This window comes from Eleutherodactylus coqui, chromosome 8, assembly GCF_035609145.1.
Source record: "Eleutherodactylus coqui strain aEleCoq1 chromosome 8, aEleCoq1.hap1, whole genome shotgun sequence".
Lineage (NCBI taxonomy): Eukaryota > Metazoa > Chordata > Amphibia > Anura > Eleutherodactylidae > Eleutherodactylus > Eleutherodactylus coqui.
Window position 1 is genome coordinate 198,132,437 of NC_089844.1, and position 26,091 is coordinate 198,158,527.

The window sequence follows — 26,091 nt, forward strand, 5'->3', positions numbered from 1 at the left end:
ACCCATAGGGATACATAGGCGTTCGCAAGTGAAATAAAGTATGCGGATTTGATTTGCGGACCTCTTCGCAGTATGAGCCATTTCACTGCGGATCCCGCACGGCTGGCTTCCATTGAATTACGGACGAGCTGCGGATTCAGCAGGAATGCAGATTTTTTAAAAAAATCTCTACTGCGGATGTGCGGCAGCGTGCCAGCCGGCGCCTCCGCAAACATCCGCAGTGAAGGCCAGGACAGGTAAGCACTGTCCTCGGCCGCGGGCAGGGTCAGATTTCACTGTGGGCTCCTGCATGCGGAATCCGACCCATCTGTGGACATGAGGCCTTAGGGGTTAAAAACGCATTTAAACACCTCCCAATTGCAGCAACTATGTGACAAAAACTGTAGGCAAGCAACTATGTGCGGTTTTGGGCAAAATCCTGACCGGACCATGAGCTTTTACCCCAAGCCAAAACAATGAGTGGGTCAAACATTTCTGTTAACTGCAGAGCTGAAAACCCGTTGCGCTCATGTCAGCTTCATTTTTTAAGTAACCAGACCCTTAGTATATATATATATATAAGTCGCCCAGTCTTACCTTGTTTAGTTATTCCTTTCTATATGAAAAATGCCTTTCAGTTTGGTCATGTGATCTTATGGTGACCTCCATCCTCCCTGGAAATTTCTAACCTTCATGTTCTCTGAGGGCGGTCACCACTAGAACTTCCTCTGGATGAAATGACATGGCCTTGTACCATGCATGCTGTTCTCAGGGTTCCAATATCTTTTATCACATTACGGCCTTAGTCACACGGGCGTTTTTTCACGCGATTTGCGCATCGCATGACGGATGCGCATGCGCAAATCGCGTGACCGGCGCCGAAAAATCGCCCGAAAATCTGCTCCTAGCCGCGTTTCATTAGAAACGGGCCGGAGCTGTCCAGCGCATTGCATTCAATGGAGCCGGCAATACAGCGGCTCCATTGAATGCAAGCGCTGCGGGCGAGTGTGGGATGAATTGTCGGGAAGGGCTTAAATATATAACCCCTTCCCTGCAATGCATCCTGAAAAGTGAAAAAATAAAAAAAATGTATGTACTTACCTGCTCCTGGCAGCCGGAGATCCCCGCGGCCGTCCTGCAGTGGGTGTGAAGGGGGTGTGACTCAGGCTGGCCCCTGATTGGCTCAGCGCTGAGCCAATCAGAGGCAAGTCTCAGTCACACCCATTCATGAATTCATGAATGGGTGTGACTGAGATCAGCCTCTGATTGGCTCAGGCTGAGCCAATCAAAGGCAAGCCTGAGTCACACCCCCTTCACACCCACTGCAGGACGGCCGCGGGGATCTCAGGCTGCCGGGAGGAGGTGAGTACATCCTTTTTTTTTATTTTTTCACTTTTCAGGATGCATTGCAGGGAAGGGGTTATATATTTAACTCCTTCCCGACAATTAACCCCGCGCACGCCGGCAGCCCATTGCTTTCAATGGAGCGGCTGTATTGCCGCTCCATTGAATTCAATGGGCAAACATCGTTCTTCTCTGCCACAGCTGTTCCAGCTGTGGCAGAGAAGAATGATTTGTCTTCTATATGTTCTCAATGGGGTCGGCGCTGCTGCCGCCGGCCCCATTGAGCGCATATAGAGAAGAGAACAGGAATCGCAGATCGCAGATAGGTGCGATCTGCGATTTCTGTTCTCTAATTTATCGGACGAGCGCATAAAAAGCGCTCATGTGTCCGATACCATTGCAAAGCAATGGTTTTAAAAAATCGCCGGACGCATGCGCATGCGCAAATCGCGGCAATAAATGCCCGTGTGACTGAGCCCTACTACTGATGATTACAGGCACCTGTCACACAGTTATAATGAAGGAGATCACAGCTCATCCACCTGACTGTATACTTATGGTCTTTAGCTTATTTAGGTGAATGTCAACATTAACTACATTTACACTGTCCACCCATCAGGCAGAAATAGTATAGCCCCTAGCTAATGCTGTGCTGATGCATCATGGGATAGTTGAAACTAATAACAAGATGGTGCCTGACAAGCATCAGACAGGGGGCTGCACTGCATAGAAATAGTTGCAATACACATAGGAGATCGCCAGAGTGTGACAGAGAGAATCCGCACGACTATCGTTCAGTGTAAATGCCTGCACCGACTGAATGACGAACGAAAAGTCGTTCCTTCTTGTTTATCGTTCTGCAGGCAGAAAACCGAACGATGAATTGACCGTGTAAACAGGAAGTATCACTTATGAATGCCCGCCTGCTTACTGTGAATGGAGGCGGGCGGCTGGAACGATGCCCCGCCTTCTCCGCCTCCATTCCCTAGCAATGCCTGTGTAAAAGCACAAGAATGATTATTGCTGGGATGACCTCTCAGGCATCTCCCGCTCCTCCAATGTAAAAGCACCTTTACTCCATGTTCCAGGTTGCATCTCGGGGTTTAATCGAAATTCCCCAAAACAGGATTCAGATGGACCCACAGGCTTTCATTAGTCAAACGGGGACCAATAATATTGTTGTGGATTCAGACAGATTCTCGGGATGGAATGTCTGGACATTGAGTCTGAAGAGCCTAACCTGCACTTAAAGTGGTCGTCCCAAGAAGACAACCCAACTTGCAACCCCCCCATCTATAGGCCAAAACGAAGAGCTGGTCTGTATGAGTGGCTCGTATTCTGGCACACTTTACCCATCCTTGTAATAAGAGGGACATTTAATCATCCGAATGATCGGCATGTAATACCCCATTTTCCCTGCAGCAGCAAGACCTGGCTGGCCACAACTGTCCCCTTGCGACTGAGAGATGGTGAGAGCCGGACGGAGATGAATCAGCTGATCAGCCCAGGTGATGCATTTTGACAGGGAGTATTACGACAAATGGTCATTAAAGGGGTGGTCTGGGCTCTTGTTAACTGATGACCTGTCCTGTGGATAGGTCCTCAGTAGTTGATGGACAGGGATCCGCCGCCTGGGATCTTTGGCCATCAGCTGATCCAGTACAGTGGGTCAGACATTGCAATCAGTGGAGAGGGGAAGAACTGGGAGCGGCTCGGTTCATTCCCATTAAAATCAATGGGAGTGCCGTGCTGCTATGCCACTTCCTGCCCAGGACAGGATGTCAGTAACCGGAGCAGGAAGGGGTGCTCCTACTTCCTCTTCTGCCTGACAACACCCGGTCCACTGCAGTGGACAGTGGGCCGGAAGATCAGCTAAGCCCAGACAAGCCCCCTTAAAGGGATTTTCCCATCAGAGACAACCCCTGTCGAGGTACAGCACAAAATTACTAGAAATTAAATAAACAAAGGCTGGTAAATGATTTGTTTCTTTTCTTAGTGGGGGGGGGGGGGGGTTCAAGATGAGAAACATATGCTATATGCATCATGCCTAAACGATCAACAGTTTATTCATCACCTCTCAGATACCCTTGGTTTATGGGGGCGGATATGGTAGAGATCGACAATGCAAGAGAAACAGAGCACTTAATTCCATGTAGTGTAAGTTCCGATATGCAGTCAGTTTGTAGACGTGCCTCGGGATCATACCTTCTATTATCTGTGGAGAGCAGGGGGCGCTCTCGGTAACTCACCAGCGGTGATTCTCATGTGTGTGGTAAGAAGCTCCACCGTAGCATTGTTGAGTACAACGGCGGTTAATGCCACCAGGATGTAGGTCAGGCTCATATCAAACACAATAGATGTACCTAGAATTAAAAGAGAGCAGATATAGCTGTAGGGATGATGGTAAGAAATGTTAGGCACATTGGAGCTGACTTTTACATTATGTATAAAGATGCTTACTGTAAATGTAATAAGGCAGTATACGCAACATGCGGATTAGCCCTTTCACTGCCAAGCATGCATTTCATACGTCCTTGGGGGTTCTTCACTGTAAGAGCAGTGAGACTGGAACTCTGCCTGAGGACACTGTGATCGGGAACTCAATAAGAGGGGTCCGGACGCCTTGCTTGAGCAATACAATATTACATGTTATATCGCTAATGACCTCAGAAGCGTCAGTGATCTGGGGATTATTCTGATTACTGGATTGGAGTCAGGAAGGATTTTTTTTCCCTTAAATGGGGAAAATTGGCTTCTACCTCATTGGAGGGTTTTTTTGCCTTCCTCTGGATGAACAATGGGGGATAGTAGGTTGAACTGGATGCACATATGTCTTTTTTCAGCCTTCCATACTATCAAATATATATATGTACACACATCATGGGGGGGGGGGGACTTTTATACCTTCTATCACACCTGCAGCTTTTACAGTCCTGTGACCCTAATAAGTATATCCTGGCATATATATTCTTTCTTGGCTTGGGTTTTTTATCTGTTTGCTATTTATTTCTTTCATTTATGTCACATGCGCCTTAGCAAATCCCTACACGGGTGTAACCTAAGATTCAGCAGCAGGGGTGCTTCTAGTGGCTGATTTGGATGAATTTTTCTGCTTTTTAAATGCTTTCAATATTAGACCATTAGGAACTGTGTTCCTTTTGGTCTAATTTTTTATACTTTATCTAATAAAGATTCTTCTTTGCTATATAATTTGGCATGTGCTACTTATTCATAGGAGGTTAAGTGGTTTATTTATGCTAAAATACACAGTGATAGTTACCTCCACTGATCATAGGTAACATTTTCTGTAATTGGAACAATACACTTTCCCTTTTCTTCTCTATCTGGCTCCAGACCACCTTGAAGACTTCTTCCTGCCATGACTCATCTTTCCACATGCTAATGTTACCCCAAAGCCCCCAACACAGTACTTGTTCCCCATAAGAGCAATAACCCTGCTATATCGCCCACCACAAGAAATAGTGGTTTGTATGTCACAGTTTTAATGCCCTCCACACAGTAATAATTCCCCTTTGTGCTTCCCACAACATAATAATGCACACTTTGTGCCTCCCACAAAGTAATACTCCCAATTCCTCAAAATAATAGTACCCCTCTATGCCACCACAAAGTAACAGTTTCACTCTGTGTTGCTCAAATGGATAGTGCCCCCTCAGTGTTCCAACAAATAAAGCGACCCTCTGCCTTCTCAAAGTAGTAACGCCCCTTTGAGTTAAAATGCCCCATAATTCCTCCCCATGACCCTCTAAGTAACTTTGCTTCTCAGTGTTACAACTCCTCCCCTTCTTCCTCAAAAGAAAAACCTTTGGCTAGCAGCATAGCCCAAATGCCATCTCTTATGCTGCTGGTCACAGCACAGCTCTGGCATAGCCTGACTCCTCCTCATCTCTTCCTCTCCCAGTGCAGTGTGTGCAGGAGATGGGTGAGGAGTACGACTATACAACTGCCACACTGTGCTCAGCAGCAGCATGAGTGATGAAGCTTCTGCTGGCTGCAGCTTTGATGTGTGGTGGGAGGCTGAAACGCTCAGCACCTTGGCCCTACAAAGCACTTTTTAAAAATATTCAGAGGCTTCAAGATGACAGTTTTGATTGTGTAACTGCGCCACCTGATACGCCCCTAACATGGCAATACCCAGTTGTAAATTTTTTCATCTATTTCTAAAGGTAGTAACAGAAGAATGGAACAATGTAGAGTTCTATGAATCGATGCTCCATGATCTACATGGGAGGTAAGGGGTTAGGGCAAAATTCCATACATGGATGGCATGTAGATGGCACAGGCTTAGAATCATAACCGATAGCTGACATTCCGCTGCAATGGCGGGGTTCGGAGAAAACTCAATGTAATTGGTTAACAGTGGGAGCGCACCATCCAATGATGGGTTGTCATGGCAGCCAGATGCCTTACAATGGTTCCCACGGCTTGTGACAGTAAAAATATAGATAATGTACTGCAGTACAGAAGTACTGCAGTGTATTATCTGAGTGAGGATCGCAGGCTCAGAATAGTAAAATAAACGAACACGTGACCCTCCAAAAGATACATTGCTGTGTGCAATCACCTAAACTGGAAGGGTTACAAGTAAAGTGATGGCCTGGCCAGGGTCACACTGCAAATGGAAGGAAAGGTAGGAAAGGGAATGGAGGAACTTTCTCTCGGGAGGGTCGAACTATTAGGCTGGGTTCACACAGGGCGGATTCCCGTCAGAAATCTCGCGGTTTGGCCGCAGCAAAAACCGCGAGATTTCCGCCAGGAGAACCGCCACGGTTCAAGCCGCGGCGGCTTTGAAGTGGCTCGGCCGCATGCTTTTCCGTTGCGGCCGGCGCTCCCATAGAGGAGAGTGCGGCCGCGACGTAAATAAACAAAAAAGGAAAGGTAAATAGACATGGTGCATCTTTTGAAACTGCGGCTGCGGCGGCCACAGCCGCGGTTTCAACCGGATTTACCGCAGCGGATTAGCCGTCCCGTGTGGACGAGATTTCTGAGAAATCTCATCCACATGGCTGGCTAATCCCGAGATTAGCGGCTGCGGGCAGATTTGCCACGGTCGGATCTGCTGCGGCAAAACCGCGGCAAATCCGCCCTGTGTGAACCCCCCTTAGAAGGAAATCTAAGGCTGAGTGGTAGTATTTCAAATGACCTACTGTAAAGAGACTAAGGATCTGTTATTTTGGGAGAGGAGGGGATAGTCTACCCATGGGGTCCAGACTCTCAGAAATTCATCATGTCGATCAGCGACTACTGATGTTAATTTCTCATTGATTAAATATCAATTTCTTTGACGCTTTACCTCGGAGAAGTCCAAAGAAGCCTTCAGCCATGATTGGGCGATGATTTGTTTAGTAGCTAGGAAGAAAAAAGAGATTAATTTCTGTGAGTCTGGGGAAATATTTGCAATATGTTTATTCAATAGAGCTTCCCATTCTGGGGTTTTACGTATGTTACAACCCATTACTCGGATTCGGAGTCTCTTAACTCAGGGACAGGACCGCCAAATATGAAGCATGTCACCAGTATCCTGGTACTGCATGGGGCATTTGAGTGGGGATTAAATACCAACAAGACCATAAACTTTAAATAAGGTCTCTAACAGTTTATTATGGTCACTTTTGTTGGTCAATTTCCAAATTTGAGACCAATCCTTGTCAGCAAGGGTGCTTCCCATGTCTGTCTCCCAACATGAAACATATATCAGTTGTGTACAAAAAGCGGAGTGGACAAGCCTGGAACATATTTGCGAGATATGCCCTTAGCATGTGGGTATTTAAGGCAGAAAGTTTCAAAAGGGGTTAGAAGTTAGTGGAGAGTCTGAGTTCTTAAGGAAACACAAAGTATTTGAGTTGTAGGTACTGAAATAGTTCAGAAGAGGTAAGTTTTTTTGATGGGTGGAGAATGAGGGAGTACTTTACGAAGAAAGCAAATGGTATATTTTGGTGAGACCGAGCTTTAACAGTCTGGGGACCGTCACTGCCAGGAGGAAACAAAAGGTTCAGTGCAAAGAGCTGGAGGGGAAATCAGGTCACCTGAATATTTAATAGAGTCCCAGACCTTAAGAGAGTGTCACATAATAATAGGGGGTCTGTATATTGGTGGAGTCCACAAGGTTGTCAACAGTGAGAGGATGGACTTCAGTGACCTCTAAAGATAGCCAGTTAGTTGAAGAAGAGCCAGTTGGGCTATCCGGGCTGCCTGGTAATGCTTCACAAAATGTGGACCGCCCAGTCCTTCTTTCAGTCTGTGCCTGTATACCCTTGGAATAGAGTCCTTCCAGACCCTTTTTAGGGATTTTACCCATGTGGCGGTTTTACTGCCCTATTTTTTTGCCTTAAGCTACCAAAACTATTTTTGCTGCATTTTTTTTCCTGTGACATAGGGCGATTGTTTTAACCCTTTCATGACGCGGCCCTTTTTTTTCCATTTTCGTTTTTTCCTCCCCCACTTAAAAAAATCATAACTCCTTTATTTATCCATCAACGTCGCTGTCTGAGGGCTTGTTGTCTTTTGCGGGACCAGTTGTTTTTTTCAATGGTCATTTACTGTACCATATAATGTACTGATAAACGCCATCTTTCACTGTGTTTTGTTTCTACGGCGCACAAACTGCAACAAAAACTACAAGACAACTTTATTTTATGGGTCGGTACGATTACTGCGATACCAAAGTTGTATAGCTGTTTTTTTTACTATACTACTTTTTTTTTTCTCAAAGACATTTAATTTTTTGCAATTATTTTCTGCGGTCATCTTCTGCGCGCAATAACTTTTTTATTTTTCAGTCGACGTAGTTCAGCGATGGTTCATTTTTTGCGGGATGCCCTGAAGTTTCCATTAGTACCAATTTGGAATACAATCGACTTTTTGATCGAACGGCTGATCGCGGCTGTTGCCCGCGGGTGTCAGCTGTAGTAAACAGCTGACGCCTGCATTGTATGCAGAGAGGTTGCCCCACAACCTCTCTGCATACATACCCCGACGCTCCAGGATGTAAATGTATGTCTTGGAGCGGGAAGGGGTTAAAATATCTTCTTCACTGACTTTTTTTTTTTCATTTTTAGTTTTATTTGGGGTAAAAAGATTTATAGTTGTTTGGTTCTTTTTTTAAATTAGTATATTTATGCTAAAATAAAGTATGGGATTTTGTTTCAGACATTTTGATATAGAATATGCATAATTTTGCATTACAGGGCACATACCGGGACGGGTCAGCTTTGGGTCATTTTCTATTTAATTCTGTAACTTTTTTTTTTTGGTACTTATTTTTGTAACTTTTTTTTATCATCTATGACTCCCATGACATTATATAAGACCCCTGGGGGTCATTCACATTGTCTTTTTTTATTACACAATTTTTCACTGTAGCTGGGGCATCACCCCCCTGTAGTGACAATAGTCAGTGGCAGAGCTGATCAGGGTTCACCAGGACCCTGCAGCTCTGCTGTGCCAGGGAACTCCCAAAGGTCATGTGATCCCCGACTCGCATAGTGGAAAAAATACTTCCTCTTTCACTTCCTAGTACATAGCGCTCATTGAGCGCTATGTACCTGAGAAAGAAGACAGAAGCAGGTAAAAAACGTCTCCCTTCTCCCCCGTGTTCTCAGCTGTGAGACACAGCTGAAAACCCGACCAGCTCCTACTTGATTACAGTGGCAGAGGCTTTAATCCCACGCCGTATTTTTGCTATCGGCCAGGATTAAAGCCCAGGACCAAGCACCATGAATTTACCGTGCTTGGTCCTTAAGGGGTTAAACGGATGCCCAGATAGTCCTGTTACCCCAATAACCACTTAGCTTTAGTTGGGGCAGTTGTCAAGTAGAAAATGGGGAAGTAAAGTGAGAAACCCAGGGAGAAATATCAGAGATGTCAGCATGAATACTTTTATAGTACGGAGGGCCTTTGAGCATTTAGGGGGAGAGTTGAGTTAAAGCCTTGTACGTTATGAGATATTAGTTTCAATGCCATGGGGAATCGTAAAAAATGATAATGAATAATTGTCTTGGGGCTATAACTCCATGAGAGAAGTGGAGGGGGGGGGGGGGGGGGAAGAGAAAAAAGGGAAGGGTGGGAGCGGGAGGGACATGGCCAACAAACAAGCCAAACTATCAGAACAGTTCTTAGAGTAATACTGGTGGCAAAAGCTGGTCTGGTCGTCATCAGAGCAATAAGCTGTAAGCTGTAGGAGCGCCAGAGAGGAATAACGTACAGAGCATTAGATAAATAGACGAGACCCAAGGAGAAAGAAAAAGAAGAAAGAGGATGGAAAAGGGAGGGGGGGGGGGGGCTGTGTAAGAGAAGGCTGATTGTGTAGATGAGAATGTAATATATTTGAGATTGGGACACACAGAACAGTCAGTAACCATAAGAACATTTGACAAAAAGTTTACAACATTTTGTGTAATAGCGACTTTCAGTAATTTAGAGTCCATGCTCGTTGGAGCAGGACCCTCACCCCTATTGTTTCCATCAACTGATTACTACATGTTTTTGTACTTTTGTCTTTCTGTATTTTCCTCTGTCTTTGAAAGCGCTGCGGAATATGTTGGCGCTATACAAATAAAGATTATTATTATAATATTAGTCCCGCAGCACTACTATCTGGTATGATGATAAATGGATAACCCCGCAACCAGGAGAGTTGTGGAAAAGTGTTATTGAATAAAAGGGTATCAATCAGGACACCTCAAAGAAGCAAGTAAGCAAAGATAAAGGAGCAATCTGTAGGAATCAAGGTCTCTTATCGTGGGCAGGTACGAGGCAGGAAGTCAGAACGCAGCTGTGGCCATGCTTGCTGGCAGGCTGTCGAAGCATGGACAGGCCTTATCTCGGTAGGTAAACATCAATTGAACCGGAAAGCCCCAACAATATTGAATCTGCTTTTGTTGCAGGGCTTCTAGATAAGGCTTAAGGGCTTCTCTGCTCGGCCAGAGTAGATGGAACCAAATCAGGGAACCGTTGGTAATCGTGGCCTTGGAATATGAGTTTTGAGGCAGATCGAACTACTTGAAGTAGCTGTTCTCGAGTGCGAAGGAAATGGAGTTGGAGTATAATGTCTCTCAGAGGGACGTGGGGTTTACAGGCACATAGAGCCCTTTATTAAAGCCCTGGCGTGGCTTTAATAAAGATGGAATTCCTTTAACTCTATACATTAAGGTATTTGGGTCCCCTGTTTTGTGGCTCCCACATATTATCTCTTGCTGGATTTTATAGGAGTCACGGATCCAGACTCCTTTCGTGAGCTCACAACACAAAGCGGAAGGAGCCTCCCTTACGTGATGAGGTACGACAAGTGCTGCTGCGTTATTTGGTTCTAGAGCTCTGTGGACTGTATCCATTTACAACCTTTCAATTGGAATGCTGGGACCAAGTCCTTGGAATAAAGCAGTCACTGTCCATTGTAGATCTTTGATTGCCCTCGTATGCGTAAGATATCCTTGCTATATCTATTTTCTGCATCCTCCAATTTATTGTGAAGGAACTGTATTTCATCATGGAGTTGCTCCATCTTTTTCTTTCATGGGACTTCCGCACCGTAGTAGCATTGTCCATACGTTCCTCTAGAGCTGATGTTCATTGGCTAGAGATAATGGATTTTCTTAGTGAATTTGGCAGTAATATCAGCCGAGGTTTTAGACAGTTCTCTCTGTAATATCATTTGTATTTGAGATAAAAGAGTTTCCGAATGATCTCCAGTGGATGAATGAGAAGAGTCCTCTGGAGTGACTGGATCAGGTAGCACATGGTCTATAGCAGAGGAATAAGAATTGTGACGGTGTTTTCCAGATTTCACTTGATACGGACTCATGGGACGGCAGACCCCCGATTCACAAGGACGGCAGACCCCCGATTTGCCCGAACAATTTCGGACTGCTCCTTGGCTGGGTATTTTAGCGCTAATGTAAGCGAGAAAGGGGAGCATTGGACTGATATGGGTGGCTCCCGAGCAGGATCAGTTGGCCTCCATGTCCTGTGAAGCACCGACAGGGTGTAGCCACAGGGTAAGTAGGCTGGTGGCGTTCCACCACTAGGAGGACTCCGTTACCAGCTAATTGAATTGTCCAGGATATGCTGCAGTTCTGGCAGTCAGCTCACGCGTATCCTAGAGCCGCGGGCCACAATTAAGCCTCATAACTCGTGGCGGGTGGAGGGTGTTGTGAACACTCCCAGGGATATGTAGCAAACTGGGGGACATTCCTGGATTTAATGGAGATATCTATCAATATGCAGAGGGTCAATCTGTCTTAGGACATACAGATCTGTTCACAGAGCTATGAGAGCGTCTGCGCTGCTCAGTAACTAGCCACATCCCCCAAGCTCTTGGTCTTTGAATGCAGCTTTGGCAAAAAAAAAAAACTTTTTCCAAAAATAAAGGGTTTTTATTGTACAAAAGTGTACAATCGTGTACAAAAAAAACACATAACTTTGGCATTGCAGAAATTGTAGCAACCTGCAGAAAAAAAAGTTATCATGTTATCAAAACCGCATCGTGATCGCTATAAAAATACACTGAACGATGGCAGCCTTGATGTGCTCTCTTATCTTGTCCCCACCAAAAACATAACAAGTTATACAATACATTTTATACACGACTGTCCATGGAAAAGTAAAAGCCTTATAGCTTTTCAAAAGAGGCGAAAAATAAAGTTGCATCCTAAAGCCTCTCCCAAACGCCTTGCGGGCGTCAGCCGGTGTGTGCATAGATATGCAATGCGGATCTGCTCACAAAAGGAACGGTTCATCTGTGCGTGCGCCAGCTGACGGACGCATGGCGCTCACACAAGACTTGGCAGCACTGCATGCCTACTGCGTAGCCGCATCTGAGGAGGCGAGAGGGTGGACTTTGGGGACAAACAGGCTGCGAGCAGAGACTGTTCGGCGCGCTACCCGACCGCTCAGCCTTATTTACATTCCCTTTAAGCACAAAATCATTAAGTACATAGCAGTTAATTAGTTGCTAATTATCACACTGAGGATCATATAAGCACAAGTTGTTTGACAACTTAGTGACAAATTAAGTACCAAACTAGGCCGTGTCCATAAAAAGTTGAAGGGCCCCATAAACTAAACTGATGGGCTCATAGGAGCTGAAACGCTAAGTCTGCAGATGGGAGTATTACGGCTCATTCCCAAAGCGGTAAGCGTAAAACACGTATTACCGCCGTGTGAGCTGACTATCACAGTGTGCCGAGTTTCTTTTTTTGTTTTATTCCTGCTCTATCTCCAAGCAGTGTTGCATATTCCACGCTGCACATACTCAACGTATTGCATACATATAGCATTTAATACGCAACCCATAGAGAACAATAGGGCGGTACGCACGTAATACGCGTACAATTGAATATCCTGCGCTCCTTTTCATGCGTGTATTACACGTAATGCATATACGCAAATATGAATGGATCAATGAAAATATTGCGCGCACATAAGAGCTCATGCTCACGGCAGCGTGGTACACATCGCAGCCTGTAATTCCCTGCTCCGTTCAGACCGGAGATGTGTATGGAAACGCCTATAGCGTATGGACAGCGTATCGTATATAGCTCATACAAGGGCTGAGTATGATATGTAGAGAAATAGATACGCAGTGTCCACACACGGTGTGTTTTTGTTATGTAGACCAATGTAGCGTGTTAAACTAAAAGAAATGGCAGCATGTTTGGTTTGTGTTCACAGTCCAAAATCGACCAATAAAGCCTATGGGTGTGAATAGACAATAGCAGTTGTATTCACCGCTGGGGTTTTTCGTACCCCCTTTCTTTGGTTTGTGACAAAACGGTCATCACTTGGTCCTTCTTGCATAACTTTTTGTGGGTGCCGCTGCGGTTCACCTATGAGGTGCAGGATTGAAATATAACGTTACTGTTAGGTTGTGATCCTGCAGGGTGCACTACACGTACGATGAGGCCTGACGCCATGTATATGCTGTATCTGTGTGCAGGTATAGTAGGAAGCAGCGCCCCCCTCAGTACAAGGAAGGTGTGTGAGAGGTTGGTCATCAGTACCTTCACCTGTGCAGTGGCTCCTCCATATAGCAGTCTGGCGGTCTGCATGCTGGGGGTTGTGGTGCTTCTACCGGCCCTCTTGTCTCAGTATATTGGTAAGTATATGGTTACCAAATAGGAACAAAAAACGCACAAACACATGAATTGAAAATGGTGCATTTTTTCACAGGGCAAAACTGCATACACCCATGTGAATGAGCCCTAAGATGTGCCCATGTAGGTGAATGGTGGCTGGAAGGGGGAGTAGAATACACCCCATAATTCAGTATTTTAACTCCTATGAACCCATGAGTTTACAGGATTTTTCGGACAATAAGACGCACCCAGATTTAGACAAAAGAAAGTTGGATAAAAATATTTCATACTAATTAAAACTATACTGGTGGACTAAAGAAATGAGGGCTTTAGATTCAAGTGAACTTGGATATCTGGAGTGGCCCCAATAGTAATCATGCCCCCAGTACTAATAGCAGCTCCCGGTGGCCCCAGTACTAATAGTGGCTCCTGGTGGCCCCAGTACTAATAGTGGCTCCTGGTGGCCCCAGTACTAATAGCAGCTCCCAGTGGCCCCAGTACTAATAGTGGCTCCTGGTGGCCCCAGTACTAATAGTGGCTGCCGGTGGCCCCAGTACTAATAGTAGCCCCTAGTATTTCCAGCTGTAACAGTGCCCACAGTAGTAATAATGACCCCCAGTGGTCTTACTATTAATGGTGGCACCCATTAGTAATAGTCGCCCAAATGGTCCCAGCAGTTATAGTGCCGCCAGTAGTAATAGCACCCCCACTAGTAGTATTAGGCCCCAGTTAACCCAGCAGTAATAGTGACCCTCCAGTGTAATAGTAGCCTCAGTGATCTTAGTTATAATAGTGTCCCCAGTAGTAATAGTGTTCACAATAGTAATAGTGACCCCCAGTGGTCCCAGTAGTAATAGTGCCCCCTCCCTAGTGGTAATAGTGTCCCTAGTAGTAACAGTGTTCACAATAGTAATAGTGCCCCCTCCCCAGTGGTAATAGTGCCCCTAGTGATCTTAGTTATAATAGTGTCCCCAGTAGTAATACTGTTCACAATAGTAATAGTTGCCCCCCAGTGGTCCCAGTAGTAATAGTGCCCCCTGGGCAGCAAGCCCACCAGGAAATACTTTACCTTAACTCCGTAGCTACAGTGCAGCCACCGCTGATCATCAGAGAGTTTGACCCCTGACCTCTGCCCCAGCGTCTGCATTACTGCATGTCCTGTACGCAGCGTAGACATTGGATGGGAAGGGTCAGACGTCACAGAGTCTGATGATCAGTGGCGGCCAAACCAGAGCTACGGATGGAAGTAAAGTACTTCCTGGCGGTTCTAATGATCAGTAACATCACAAAACCGCTGTGCATCATCATTATAAAAGTGGTCAGGGGGGTTCAGGGCTCCCAGACCCTTCTGACATTGGACTAAAAGACCTGCACACTTTTTAGCAAGTTTTTCTGTTTTTTTGTTTCAAAGGTTTTTATTGGTGTTAAACGTGTTAACAGGGAACACAGATAACACAATAATGTCTCCTCGCACAAGTATAAAATATATAAGAAAGCTAGAGATTATATATATATATATATATATATATATATATATATATATATATATATATTGTGTTTTAGTTAGGGATCATGAGGAAGGGGAATAACTATCAAAGGTCGTCAAGAATCCATGCGGATTTCCACATTTATATAAAGTGGAGCAGTAAAAATTACAATAAAATGAGCTCTATATGGAAAAGTTGGCTGGACATTATACTATGGCGAAGACCTGGAGCATGTATGTAGTGGATCCATCATTGCCAAATATTTGGGAAAGCAGATAAAGTGTCCGTTCTGACAGCAGGAATTCTTTCAAAGATTATTACAATAGAGATTCTGTTGATTACTTCTTGAAAGGAGAGAGCGGGCGATATCCATCTGGAAGCTCTATGGATTCTTCTGGCCATACAAATATATTGGGTAAGTTTATGGGCTTGGCTCTTAGATCAGATCACCCAAAAGAAAAACAGTATGGGATTTGGGAGCCAGATCCACACACAAGATATTAACCTGGGACCACAGCCTTACCGTTCTGGGCATGTCCACCAGATATGTAGTGGCCTACCTATGTAAATACAAATAAAGATTATTATTATTATGTCCTAACATCCCCGAAAACAAAACCGGGAGAAAGAAGGTAAGCAATGATGAGGGATCAGGTGAGTTCTCTGGAGAATCTTTATTGAGGTTTCCATTAGGGAGACCTGGTAACTCGCTTTTCAGATAGATCACACCATTGTTTTACCACTTTCAATGGACATTTTGGTCCATGGGTCCATTTCCCTCCAAGGGTGATTGAATTAGTATACTATAGATCATAAAATAACTCCTCTTTGTAGGAGGTTTTGCACACATATGGATTCATACACAGTGAGTTTAGGAAGTGAAGGCGGAAGAGATAATGAGTGGAAAACCTATTAACTCTAAAAAGCCCTCTAAAACTGACCTCCTGGTGTTTCTGCCCTCTGCTAACCGCCCTCATCCTGACATCTCTATCTCAGTATGTGGCACCATAACTCCCAGCACGCCCACTGTCTTGCGGTTATATTCGACTCCGATCTCTCCTTCACCCCCTATATCCAATCTCTTGCCCGAACATGTTAGCTGCACCTCAAGAACATTGCAAGAATTCGCTCTTTTCTCACCGCAGACACGGTAAAAACACTCACTGTCGCCCTCATCCACTCCCGGCTTGATTATTGCAACTCGCTGCTGATCGGCCTTCCCTGCCCCAGACTCTACCCTCTCCAATCCATCCTGAATGCGGCAGCCAGGCTCATCTTCCTGTCCAGCCGCTACTCGGATGCCTCTGCCCTGTGCCGGTCACTGCACTGGCTGCCCGGTAAATACAGAATTCAGTTTACACTCACTATCCTCATCCATAAAGCCCTCCACAGCGCAGCGCACCCCTATATTGCCTCCCTCATCTCAATTCACCACCCAGCCCGCACCTTCCGCTCTGCTAACAAAATCAGACTAGGTGCCCCATTAATTTGAACCTCTCATTCCCGCCTCCAAGACTTCTAAATATCTGTCTGGAATTATTTAGTAAATCCTGCACTGAGCAGGGGGTTGGACCGATGACCCTGGAGGTTCCTTCCAACTCTACCAGTCTATGATTCTATGACGCGATGCTGAGTTAACCAATCAGAGCTTAGCTTCCTAGAGGTGGGGCATTGAAGCCCCGCATCCAGAAAGCAATGCTCTGTGTCGGCGTCGAGGAGGGAGCGACAGCCTGCAGCAGCGAGTATTGATTTTTTTTTTTTCACTTGCAGTTAGTTTCCCCATTGAAATGCATTGGAACACATTAACCCTTTCCAATCCACTGTCTGACGTCTTCAGACATTCTGATTGAAGGCTGTACAGCTCCGATGTCGGAAGACGTCTGGCAGGGTATTCTTACTGTATATTACTGGCCGCTCTGTTGTCAGGGGCCTCTCCAGCATGTCCCATACCGCAGTGCTGGCTCTAGCCAGCAGATGGCGCCATTGTATAATAGCAGAAAGAGAAAGCCCCCTAGAAAACGCTGAATCCAAAATTGGATTGGAAAGGGTTAATGGCGTTTCAATGCATTTCAATGGGGAAAAGTGCTTTGACATATGAGTTTTTTGGCTTAAGAGCTTCGTCATGGAACGGATTAAACTCATATGTCAAGGCACCACTGTATATACCAAGTGAGGGTATCAAAAGCCTTTTCTATATCTAAGGCTAAGAGGGACCTGGGAGCCTTCATCTTGGCAACATAATGTAAAAGATATAAAACATTGCGTATATTATCATGGGCTTGTCTAGAAGAAGTAAATCCTACTTGATTCTTATAAAGTAGGGATGGGAGGAATCGGTTCAATCGAACAGCTAAAATAGATGTAAATATTTTCTAATCGACATTCGTTAGGGTCTATAGGTTTTCGGATTTAGAAGATCTCTATTATCTTTTGGAATGACTGTATGATGAGAATCTAGAAATTCCTGAGGTGGAGACTTGCCCATCATGGGCTTTATACAGAACATTAGAAGAGTTAAAGCTTTGTATATTTTTTACAAATAAAGCATATATATAGAAAGTTTTGTATATCAGATCTGGATTGGATGCGGTGTTTCCATGCGGAGTATTAATCTTAAAGATCCTATTGACCCATTCTCTATCTTGGAGCTTAAATGCTAGGAGATAATCTGGTTTATTAGCAAATGTGATGAAAGTAGCCCCAGTCCACTGGAGGGCCCACTCCATCAGGTGGGATAAAATGAGGTTCATTTGCAGTTTGGTGTCATTCATTTCTTTAGCCAATGTAGTACCCAATGAAGGGCATTGCTGGTGAAGGCCCTCTAAAAAGAAGAATCGGCTTTCTAAGGCTGAAAGGGTTAGATTTTTTTCTAGTTTCTTCTGCAAGGCTAATGTAATGCTGTGACGTACACCTTGGGTAAGAGCCAGATCCACATACAAGTAAAATCAGAAGTGGTATTGTCATCAAAGAAAACCCCTCTTGATACCGTTGCGTTCTCTCCAACAGTCAGCTAAAGAACGGCTAGATAGAGTATCAGGCCATTGTCTTCTTTGTGTATTAGTGAATCGCTCAGGTTTTCTCACGGATCTCTCTAATATTACAGAGAATGGGAAATTAAAGTCACATGTCCAGATGCATTTTGCTGAGGGGTATTGTAGGAGATAACGACTAACAGCTAGGTGAGTAGGTGAAGGATTTTCCGAGGGAGCATATACTTTATCGCTATGTGTTGATCATACAATTTCCCGGATATTATACACAACGTCAGCATCTACCTGCTTTATGGGAAGAAGTAGGGAGTTGTGGAGGGGAGTCAGCGCTCCCCTATGTTTTTTTAGGAGCAGGAGCTACATATAATCTGTAGTATTGTGGTTGTAAATAGCTGGAGGTGATGATTGAGAGAAATGGGTTTCCTGAATACATATATCAGGCCGTGTTCCAAGTAAGATATAAACGCCTGCTTCATTTTTCGAGGGGGGTTAAATCCCCGAACATTACTGGAGATAATATGTACCATGATTAGAAATTAGTAGGAGCTGTGTAACCCCTAAGTGTTTAGAAGGATGTAGAATATCCACTAGATCTAACTGAAACATGGGGTATTCCGACAACCTAAAAGGGAAATACACCATAAACAACGGCTGGATTATCAGTAATAAGGAGCTCAATTTAGTCACTCATGACCTTTAAAGGCTGTATTTACCAATGAGAACATAAAGTAGTTCACATATGTGTTACAACTTGGTCAAAACTAACAGTCTCAGAAAAAACAGGGAAAGGCCAAACTGAGAGATCTCTCACAGGAGCCTTCTTACCCATATCACTGAAGATCCCAACGGTTCAATAATCCCAGAGATCCATTAGAGGCAGTGGTCATCTCAAGAGGATGGGGCCGTCTGTCCTCAGCGGTATCAGGGGCAGATCTGGGTGTTTGCCTGGATGAGTGGGCTAAGGACCAGACTCGTCTGGGACATGGTGCCCCTAGAAGCAGGTGGAGTAGCAACAGGAATATGAGCATGTTCGGCAGCTTGCTCGGCTTCACCCAGTGTCTTAGCTGAGTAGGATCTGCCACGGTGTTGGAAGACGAGGGCAAACAGAAGAACCCACTTATACATCACGTTGGCTGCTTGAAGAGCTTGAGTAACTGTCCTGAGTGCTCACTGTTTAGTTAGCATAGATGGGGCAATGTCCACTAAGAACTAGACCGAAGAGGGAAGCAGGTGGTCACACATCTCATTATAGTGTAATTTCAGGATCACATCCCTGGGAAGCTCTGGATTTGGAAGGCGAGCCAGGACCCTGTGGATTCTATCAAGTTGTAGAGAGTTTTGGTCCACATTAGGAAGTAGAGCAGAGAAAAGGTTGAATACGGTTTCTTTTAAGGCAGTTATCATCCCTGGAAGGCCCTGGTGAGTATATTGGATAGTCAGGAATATAGTATGAAATTGTCCTAGGAATATTCGGGGTCATACAAACATAGCCTGGCTGTTGTTACCCCTGAGGACGTCGCAAGGCAAAATATGCCGGGGATGGGGGGGGGGGGGAGATTAGATTTTAATAGGGCTTTGGTGGTGCTGATCTACTAATCTCTACAAAGGCTTTTGGAAGTTGGCCATCCAGGCCTATGTTTTAGTGTATATGCACAGTTACACACATAATACTGAGGACTGCCGGTCACATCTCATTGCTACCACCATTTGCCCCTTTATTTTAAATATTATTCGATGTTGTCTTTGTCTTTTCGAATAATAAAGTATATTGTATTTTAGAGAATATTACATGTGGGGATTTATTGCCTTTGGCAATTAGAATCGTATATTGGATTGTCGAAATCCATTTTCAAGATCTTCATATTTAGCTTCCAGGGATTCTAATCTGGATTCCAGCTCTTCAATCCTCTCTTTATCTTCCTCCATAGCTTTAGTATTATCGTTTGTTTTGCATTCCATATCATCCAGTCAGTGGCCCAGGTCCTTTATTTGGTCCGCAAAGTCTCTGACTGCTACAGAAAGTTCCTCCTTAAAGATGCAGTGAAGACTGCAGTTCTTCAAGATCACAGGATTTGTTCTCCTGGCTCTGCTGTAGATGAAGAGAGCTGGTCAGGGAGTGGGCTGGACTCGGCGGCCAGAGGATGGGGATGACCCAGCCTGGGATTGAGATGCAAATAGTTCTGGAAGTGTGCCACTCATTGCAGGCTTTTCTCTTAGTTCTGGTCTTTTTCACGGGATAGTGCTAAGATGTATTAAGGAAATGAGTTAGGCTAGGTAGTGCAAAAATCTAGCCGAAGCGTAGCCTAGATAAGAATTATAACGCTCATCCAAGACCACACATGTGCTGTACGAACTCTAGGAGAATTGAGCATAGTCCATATTTGTTAGCAGATAGTCAGGGGGTGTCCACCATAAACTGCAATTAACAAGAGATACATAAAGTCGCAAAGGAAGTCACTATGAATGTGATGGCATAAAAGGATTGTAAAAATCCTGGAAATGAGAGCGGTGCCAACAGGAGGGTTAATCCTAGAAAATATGTAGGTGGCAATTCTCAAAATGGGTGGAACCGCTGAAGACTCTGAACCTGAAGCCGTTGAAATTTGTAGAAAGCCCTGGCTCCTATCTGTTATTAGGGAGAAAATGGCCTCTGGAAGAGGTTTCTGCAGTCATGCCATGTAGTCAGGATGGCAGCACTGTCACAAAGTGAATCCTCCTCTAATTATGCTGCTGGTCTGTTACTCAGGACTAAAGGAAGCAGCGGAGGTAATTGCTGAACTACTCGCCATAATTTTTAAAAATTCCTGGAGAACAGGAGAAGTCCCAGAAGATTGGAAAAGGGCAAATGTTGTCCCTATCTTCAAAAAAGGGAAGAAGGTGGACCCAGGAAACTACAGGCCTGTGAGCCTGACTTCTATACAGGGAAAGATCTTTGAACAAATTATTAAACAGCATGTATGCAAGTACTTGGATAAAAATGGAGTAATTAACCAGAGCCAGCATGGGTTTGTAGCAAACAAGTCATGCCGGACTAATCTAATTTCCTTCTATGATAGTGTCACCAACTTGGTTCATCAGGAAAATATGGTGGATATAGTTTTTCTTGACCTTAGTAAAGCATTTGACAAAATATCTCATACTATACTTATTGAAAAAATGACCAAATATGAGATTGACAAGGCAACTGTTAGGTGGATTCACAACTGGCTGAGTGATCGTACTCAAGGAGTGGTCATAAATGGCTGCACATCCAAGTGGAAGAATGCATCAAGTGGGGTACCACAAGGCTCTGTCCTAGGCCCAGTGTGTTACCATGCAGGGCAGCGCAGGGTCCCGCGGTCAGCACGCGCCACCCTGGCGTCGGCTCCGGCGTCCTGGAGCCCTGACGTCGGGGCTCTACCGGCGACGTGGAACGGCTGGTGTGCGGCGGCGTGGGCGTGTCCGCCCGCAGGGCGCCGTTTGCGCTCCTCCATCTCTCTTGTGCAGTAGTGGGAGAGCTGGCTCCTCCCACTCTCCGCCCCAGGGCGGAGTCTTTCATTTATAAGGCTGGCAGTGACCTGAGATCACTGCCAGTTATTGGTTCTGTTAGCCACTAGTCAGTTCTGCATGTGTCAGTCAGTCAGTACTAGTTGCTAGTCAGTCTCTTTCTAGTGTGCCTTTTACTCTGTCTGTTCTGGTTCTGTCTGCTACTAGCTAGTCTGTCAGCAGCTACCCCTAGTTTGCCAGTCAGTTTCCTTCAGCCTGCCTGTAGCTTTGTTTGTCCTGTTGGTCTTTTCCATCTGCCTCTCTGTCGGCACTCTGTCCCCCCATCAGTTAGTTTCTCTTGTCAGTCGCCAGGTCCCTAGCCAGCGCAGGGATCGCCGTCCAGTTGTCCGCCTGGGATTAGCCAGGGCCGAGGCAAGTAGGCAGGGACAGTGGGGTGCGGGAAGTTCAGGGCACCCCACCTGGCGCTCGGGCGTCAGAGTGCCGTAACATAATAACTGGCCCATTAAACTTTTTTTCCATGGAGGCGATCAGCTCCCTCACAACCCAGCTGCAAGCCCTGGTGCCTGTGATCCAGGATTTATCAGCTCGCATGGTGGCCCAGGAGCAGTGGGCGTTGTCGCAGGGGCGGGACGCCTCAACCAGTCCCGAACTCAAGTGCCCTCTTCCCGAGGTGTTCTCTGGGGCGAGGAACAAGTTTTTTGTTTTTCAACAGGCGTGTTGGTTGTTTTTTCGGATGCGTCCCCGTTCTTCCGGGTCGGAGGCCCAGAGGGTCGGGCTTATAATGTCCATGCTGCGGGGCTTTTTCCATCCCCGAGGGGTCCCCCGGCCTGCAGTCGGTGGACTCCTTTTTCCAGGAACTCGGGGGTATCTTCGATGAACCGGACCGTGTGAGGTTGGCGGTTTCTCGGCTGTTGGTGTTGCATCAGGGGTCGCTTTGTGTGGAGGATTATTGCTCTAATTTCAGACGCTATGCGGGTGATACTGCATGGAACGATAGCGCTCTGAAAGACGTTTTTCTGCAGGGCCTCTCGGACGCGGTTAAAGAACTGCTGATTTCCCATCCCGTTCCCGGTTCCTTAAAGGAGGCTATGGAGCTAGCGGTGAAGGCAGATAGGAGGCTCAGGGCTGGGAAGCAAGATAGACAGTCTCGTAGAGTCAGGGAGGTCGTTTGTACTGCTCCCTCCTCTTCCATGCCAATCTCTGTTCCCGAGCCTATGGAGCTGGACCCGCTGGACCCCAAGGAGCGACGCCGGATTCGTTTATTGCATCGTCTCTGCCTCTACTGCGGGAAAGCTGGACATCGGGTGATAACCTGCCCCCTGAGGCCTCAGCGCTCACAGTCTGAACCGGCGGAAGAGCTCCAAGTCCTAGGTGATTGCAGGGAGGATCGCCTAGGACTACAGGTACGTCCTAAACTTCTGGTACCGTGCCAGGCGTTTATTGATTCCGGAGCAGCCGCTAACCTGATAAGCATGCGTTTCGTTGAGCCCCTGATGGCTGAATTTGTGGCGCTGAAGACGCCAATTCGTTTTGCTAGCATTGATGCTACCCCTTTTGCTTCGGGCTTGGTACGATGGAGGACCCCAGTGTTGCAGTTCACGGTGGGGGGGGGTCGCCACTTGGAAGATCTATCATTCCTGGTGATGGAGAAAATGTCGGTAGACATGGTACTAGGGATGCCATGGCTGGCGTTGCACAACCCCCAATTCGATTGGGCCACTGGGGAGCTGACCCAGTGGGGACCATCCTGCCATAGCCATCTTGCTCCCCTTCCTCTCTGCTCAGTTGATACCGCGCTCAGTCCCCGTGGTCTGACTTCCCTTCCCACCCCGTCTGCCTGTCCTGCTGTTGATGTCGCCACCGATGTGCTGCAGGGGGGACGGAAGGAAGTGCAAAAGAATCTAGAAGTGGTGGGGTCTCGTATGCAGTTGCGTAGTGGGAAGAGTCTGTCTGTATCTGAGCCGTGCAGGGTTGGAGAGAAGGTGCGCCGGTCCTCTGGAAATCCCAAAAGGAGGGTTCGCAGGGGGTCCCATAAGTCTTTATCGAAACCATTTGTCCCTTCGGCTCCTCCTCCTTTTGGCTCCTCCAACTCTCCACCCCAGGGCGGAGTCTTTCGTTTATAAGGCTGGCAGTGACCTGAGATCACTGCCAGTTATTGGTTCTGTTAGCCACTAGTCAGTTCTGCCTGTGTTAGTCAGTCAGTACTAGTTGCTAGTCAGTCTCTTTCTAGTGTGCCTTTTACTCAGTCTGTTCTGGTTCTGTCTGCTACTAGCTAGTCTGTCAGCAGCTACCCCTAGTTTGCCAGTCAGTTTCCTTCAGCCTGCCTGTAGCTTTGTTTGTCCTGTTGGTCTTTTCCATCTGTCCCCCCATCAGTTAGTTTCTCTTGTCAGTCGCCAGGTCCCTAGCCAGCGCAGGGACCGTCGTCCAGTTGTCCGCCTGGGATTAGCCAGGGCCGAGGCAAGTAGGCAGGGACAGTGGGGTGCGGGAAGTTCAGGGCACCCCACCTGGCGCTCGGGGGTCAGAGTGCCGTAACACAGTGTTGGTCAACATTTTTATAAATGATGTGGAGGAGGGAATTGATGGGAAACTGATCAAATTTGCCGACAACACAAAGCTAGGAGGGATAGCTAACACTAGGGAAGAGAGAGTATTCAAAAAGATCTAAAAAAGCTTGCACTGTGGGCGTCGACTAAAAGAATGGTATTTAACAAGGAGAAATGCAAAGTCCTACATCTGGGCAAGAAAAATGAAAAAAGCAAACGCAGAATGGGAGGAATTGGGCTAAGCAGCAGCACATGTGAAAAAGACTTGGGTATACTAATAGATCATAGACTGAACATGAGTCAACAATGTGATGCAGCAGCCAAAAAGGCAAACACAATTCTGGGATGTATTAAGAGAAGCATAGAGTCTAGATCACGTGAGGTCATTATCCCCCTCTACTCTTCCTTAGTCAGACCTCATCTGGAATACTGTGTCCAGTTCTGGGCACACCACTTTAAAAAAGACATAGACAAACTGGAGCAAGTTCAGAGAAGAGTTACCAAGATGGTGAGCGATCTGCAAATCAAGTCCTATGAGGAACGGTTAAAGGATCTGGGAATGTTTAGCTTGCAGAAGAGAAGGCTGAGAGGAGACTTAATAGCGGTCTACAAATATCTGAAGGGCTGTCACAGTGCAGAGGGATCAGCCCTATTCTCATCTCTACAAGGAAAGACTAGAAGCAATGGGATGAAGCTGAAAGGGAGGAGACACAGATTAGATCAGAAAAAACTTTCTGATTTCTCATTCACACAAGCATATATCGGCTGCGCTGTCACGGACGGACGAATTACACTACTCATCTGATGCATTGGTTTCCAATGCCTCAGTTCAAATGAACGTTTTTGTGGTGCGTAAAAGCGGTCGTCCGGAAAAGATAGCACTGGAACTATTTTCCATCTGGAATATGGCGGCCAGTCCCACAGACTCCTATGGGAGCTGCCGAAAAAGGAAGGTGGGAGGGAGTTTAGCAGTGTCTCTGCTAAACTCCCTTCCCCTCTCCACCCCTTGCTGGCTGTTGGCAAAGGGAGGAGGTGGGACGGGGCGGGAGATCAGCACACTAGTCCCTGCCCCGCCCCCTCCCATTGCAGACAGCCAGCAAAGGGCAAAGAGGGGGCAGGAGTCTAGAAAACTAGCTTCCGCCCCCTCTCATTGCAGACAGTCAGCAAGGGGCGGAGAGGGAGTTTAGCTCTGCATCCAATCATTGGCTGCGGTTATACCGTTCATTTTCGATTGTTTGAACAGTTTTTTGAATGATAATTCATTCCATATAAAAGGGCCTTAATAGGCGGCGCCTCGGAGGGGTATTACCACCTGCTATGTGCATGTAAAAGAGGATTGTGAACAACATTCAAACAAACCTGGAAATTTATGGTGTAGATAATCCACATCTGTAATAAAGCTGTTATAAGGAAGGAGAAACCCGACTCCAGCCAGCAGCATAGCGAAATATATGCCATGGTATCGGTCCTGCGGCTCTGGATTCACATCTACACAGAAACAATGGGGGGGATATATAAGACAACAGGCCTGCTTTGTGTGCGAATATCTATGACGATTTGTAGCACATAACCATAAATATATAACCCCAAAATGACACGCCCCCCCCCCTTTTTTCCCCCCATTTATGGTTTCTGCTTCTTTTATTTGTCCATCAATGTAGCTGTATGAAGACTTGTTTTTGTGGGACGAGCTAGATTTTTTTAATTTAAATTCTTTATTTCTCATTTTCAATTCAATTACAATTAACCGTAGTCAGATTTCAGATAACAAGAGCAAACAAATCTCTATTCATCACTGTAAGGGCTTATTCAGATGACCGTATATCGGCTGGGTATTCACGCTGGCCGATATACGGCGTCCCTCTCTGTAGAGGGAGGAGACTGGAAGAGCCGGGAGCAGTGCACTGAGCTCCCACCCCTCTCTGCCTCCTCTCCACCCCCTCTCCGCTATTTGCAATGAGAGGAGGCGGGACGGGGCCAAGTTCCGGGAATTAGCTCTGCCCCCGCCCCGCCTCCCCTCAGTGCAAATAGTGCATAGGGGCGGAGAGGGGGTGGAGAGTTGGCGGAGAGGGGGCGGGAGCTCAGAGCACTGCTCCTGGCTCTTACAGCCTCCTCCCCCTGCAGAGAGGGACGCTGTATATCAGCCAGTGTGAATACCCGGCCGATA

At 46.2% G+C, this 26,091-nt stretch overlaps 1 protein-coding gene across 2 annotated transcripts in view; it reads right to left on the reverse strand.

The window, feature by feature from the left end:
- The window catches only part of SLC29A4 (solute carrier family 29 member 4), a 72,842-nt gene that overhangs the window by 32,506 nt on the left and 14,245 nt on the right, over positions 1–26,091 (reverse strand). Inside the window, exons 1-3 of one of the 2 annotated variants that reach the window (XM_066577231.1) lie at positions 25,284–25,340; positions 6,638–6,693; positions 3,573–3,686 (exon numbers count right to left, since the gene is read on the reverse strand). In XM_066577231.1, the coding sequence (XP_066433328.1) occupies positions 3,573–3,686; positions 6,638–6,668 (145 nt within the window). In that variant the 5' untranslated portion in view covers positions 6,669–6,693; positions 25,284–25,340. Of the gene's footprint in view, positions 1–3,572; positions 3,687–6,637; positions 6,694–25,283; positions 25,413–26,091 lie in introns of those variants that run through there. The other variant, XM_066577230.1, reaches the window with a different exon arrangement.